Source organism: Amaranthus tricolor, chromosome 1, assembly GCF_026212465.1.
Source record: "Amaranthus tricolor cultivar Red isolate AtriRed21 chromosome 1, ASM2621246v1, whole genome shotgun sequence".
Lineage (NCBI taxonomy): Eukaryota > Viridiplantae > Streptophyta > Magnoliopsida > Caryophyllales > Amaranthaceae > Amaranthus > Amaranthus tricolor.
In genome coordinates, this window is record NC_080047.1 from 32681959 (window position 1) to 32683953 (window position 1995).

The 1995-nt window shown below is 36.5% G+C and overlaps 1 protein-coding gene across 1 annotated transcript; it reads right to left on the reverse strand.

Annotated features, from left to right (window-relative positions):
* Positions 1-1318: 1318 nt before the first annotated feature.
* On the reverse strand, positions 1319-1995 carry LOC130808799 (uncharacterized). The gene is made up of 3 exons (XM_057674306.1): positions 1849-1995; positions 1527-1754; positions 1319-1330 (listed from the first exon to the last, which is right to left on the reverse strand). Exons 1-3 carry the CDS (start codon positions 1993-1995, stop codon positions 1319-1321), a joined length of 387 nt encoding a protein of 128 aa, XP_057530289.1.

Sequence of the window (1995 nt, forward strand, 5' to 3'; positions counted from 1 at the left end):
ATCAGAACATTCTGTATTCTGCAATAATTCACTTATATCCTGTACAGAGCATTTTGAGGGCAGTCCAGCTGGAGCTTCCAAAAGCAGAACATAGGCATTGTGCTAGGCACATCTACGCAAATTGGAACAAGTCGTTCAAAGGACAAGAGTTGAAATTACTGTTTTGGAGATGTGTCAAAGCATACAACTTGGCTGATTTTGAGGAAGCAATTACGGAGATGGAGGATGTTAATCCGGTTGCTGTTGATGCCTTTAGGAAATGTGGTCCACACTTGTTTTGTAGATCTTTTGTCAAACTAGACGGCAAGTGTGATGTTATTTTGAGCAATATGGTAGAAACTTTTAATAATTACATCATGAATGCTAGATCCCATCATTTAATAGATATGCTTGAAGAAATTAGAACAATGCTAATGAAGAGGATGGCAAATAAAAAGGAAGAGGCATTGAAGAAGTGGAAGGGTTTGTTATGTCCCAAAGTACAAAAAATGTTAGACTCAGAGAAGCAAGAAGCAGCTAAGTGCACTGTCATTCCTTCAATATCAACGCGTTTCCAAGTAGCCTATTGTATGGATGTTTTAGAGGTTGATATTGAAAATAGAACTTGTACTTGCAAGAAATGGGATTTAAGAGGGATTCCATGTTGTCATGCAGTTGCATCTATTTTTTACTTGCACAAGGAGGTTGAGTCATTTGTTGATCAGTGCTACACTAGACAGGCTTATTTGAGAGCATATGAAGGAAGCATCAATCCTTGTATTGGCGAGAGGTATTGGCCTAAAATTGACAAACCGATCGATCCTCCTCCAATTAAGATTGGTCCGGGTAGACCACGAAAAAACAGAATTAAGGATCCGCATGAAGATCCTAAAAAACCGGGAAAGCTCTCAAGACACGGGGTTCAAATGACATGTGGCATTTGCAATACGGTTGGACATAACAAAAGGAAATGTCCGGATAAGGGTAAAGCGGTTGAGCAACCACCTCCATTGAAAAGAAGAAGAGGAAGACCGAAAAAGATTGTTGATGTCGCAACGAACACACCAGAGTTATCCCATCACAACGTGTCTGCACAACCGAGTTCTTTAGGTAAAGGCAACAGAACAATTAGAGCAGGGGAAGGGAGTAGAGGGGGTAGGACTGGTAGTGCAAGCGGAAGGAGTGGTGTAAGTACTGCTAAAAGGGGAAAGCCTAAGAAGAACTCTTCTGAAATAATATCAACCCAAGCATCGACAACAAAGAATTGATGTTGTAATAATAAGTGTCATTTTGCTGCTCTTTTGGAAAACATAACTTTTTTGTATGTATCAAGTTACGATTATGGTATAATCTACGGATTAGAGCATTGTTCAAAAACATTATTGAAAATTATGTATGTAAAGGTAATAGCTCTTTTGTGTGTAAGAAATGCTTATGTATGTAAAGGTAATTGTTGAAAATTATCAAAAACATTGGATTTTCAATACATAAAGTTCCATTACATGATCAAATTCTTATACTTAGCTTAACATAAATAAGAACAATACAAATAAAACCCATGATGCAACAAGTACAAAACTTAACGCTTTCTGTGCGTTTACATATTCAACAACTTTCAATTTCAACATAGCTTCGCTTTCTTTCAACTTCGCATTCTTAGCCTTCAATTTCCTTATTTTGCCAATCAACATAGCTTTCTCTTCTTCCAAACAAGAAGAAATTTCACTTGTATACTCTACATCTTTTTCCCACTTAAAAAATTTGCAATCTTGTGCCTACATTTCAAACCAAATCATGAAACCCTAATTGATAAAGAAATTCAAAAATAACATAAAACAAAATAAAGCTACTGAAAAAAAATAAACTTACTGGCCAAAATGCACATCCATAAAACCTCTCACCAACCCTTGTTCCTTTTTTGACTACTTGTAATTTAGCATGAACACCATGTTTACATAAAGGAATTCCTTTTGCAATTGAAGTTCTAGATTGAGATGATGACGGAGGAGAATACAT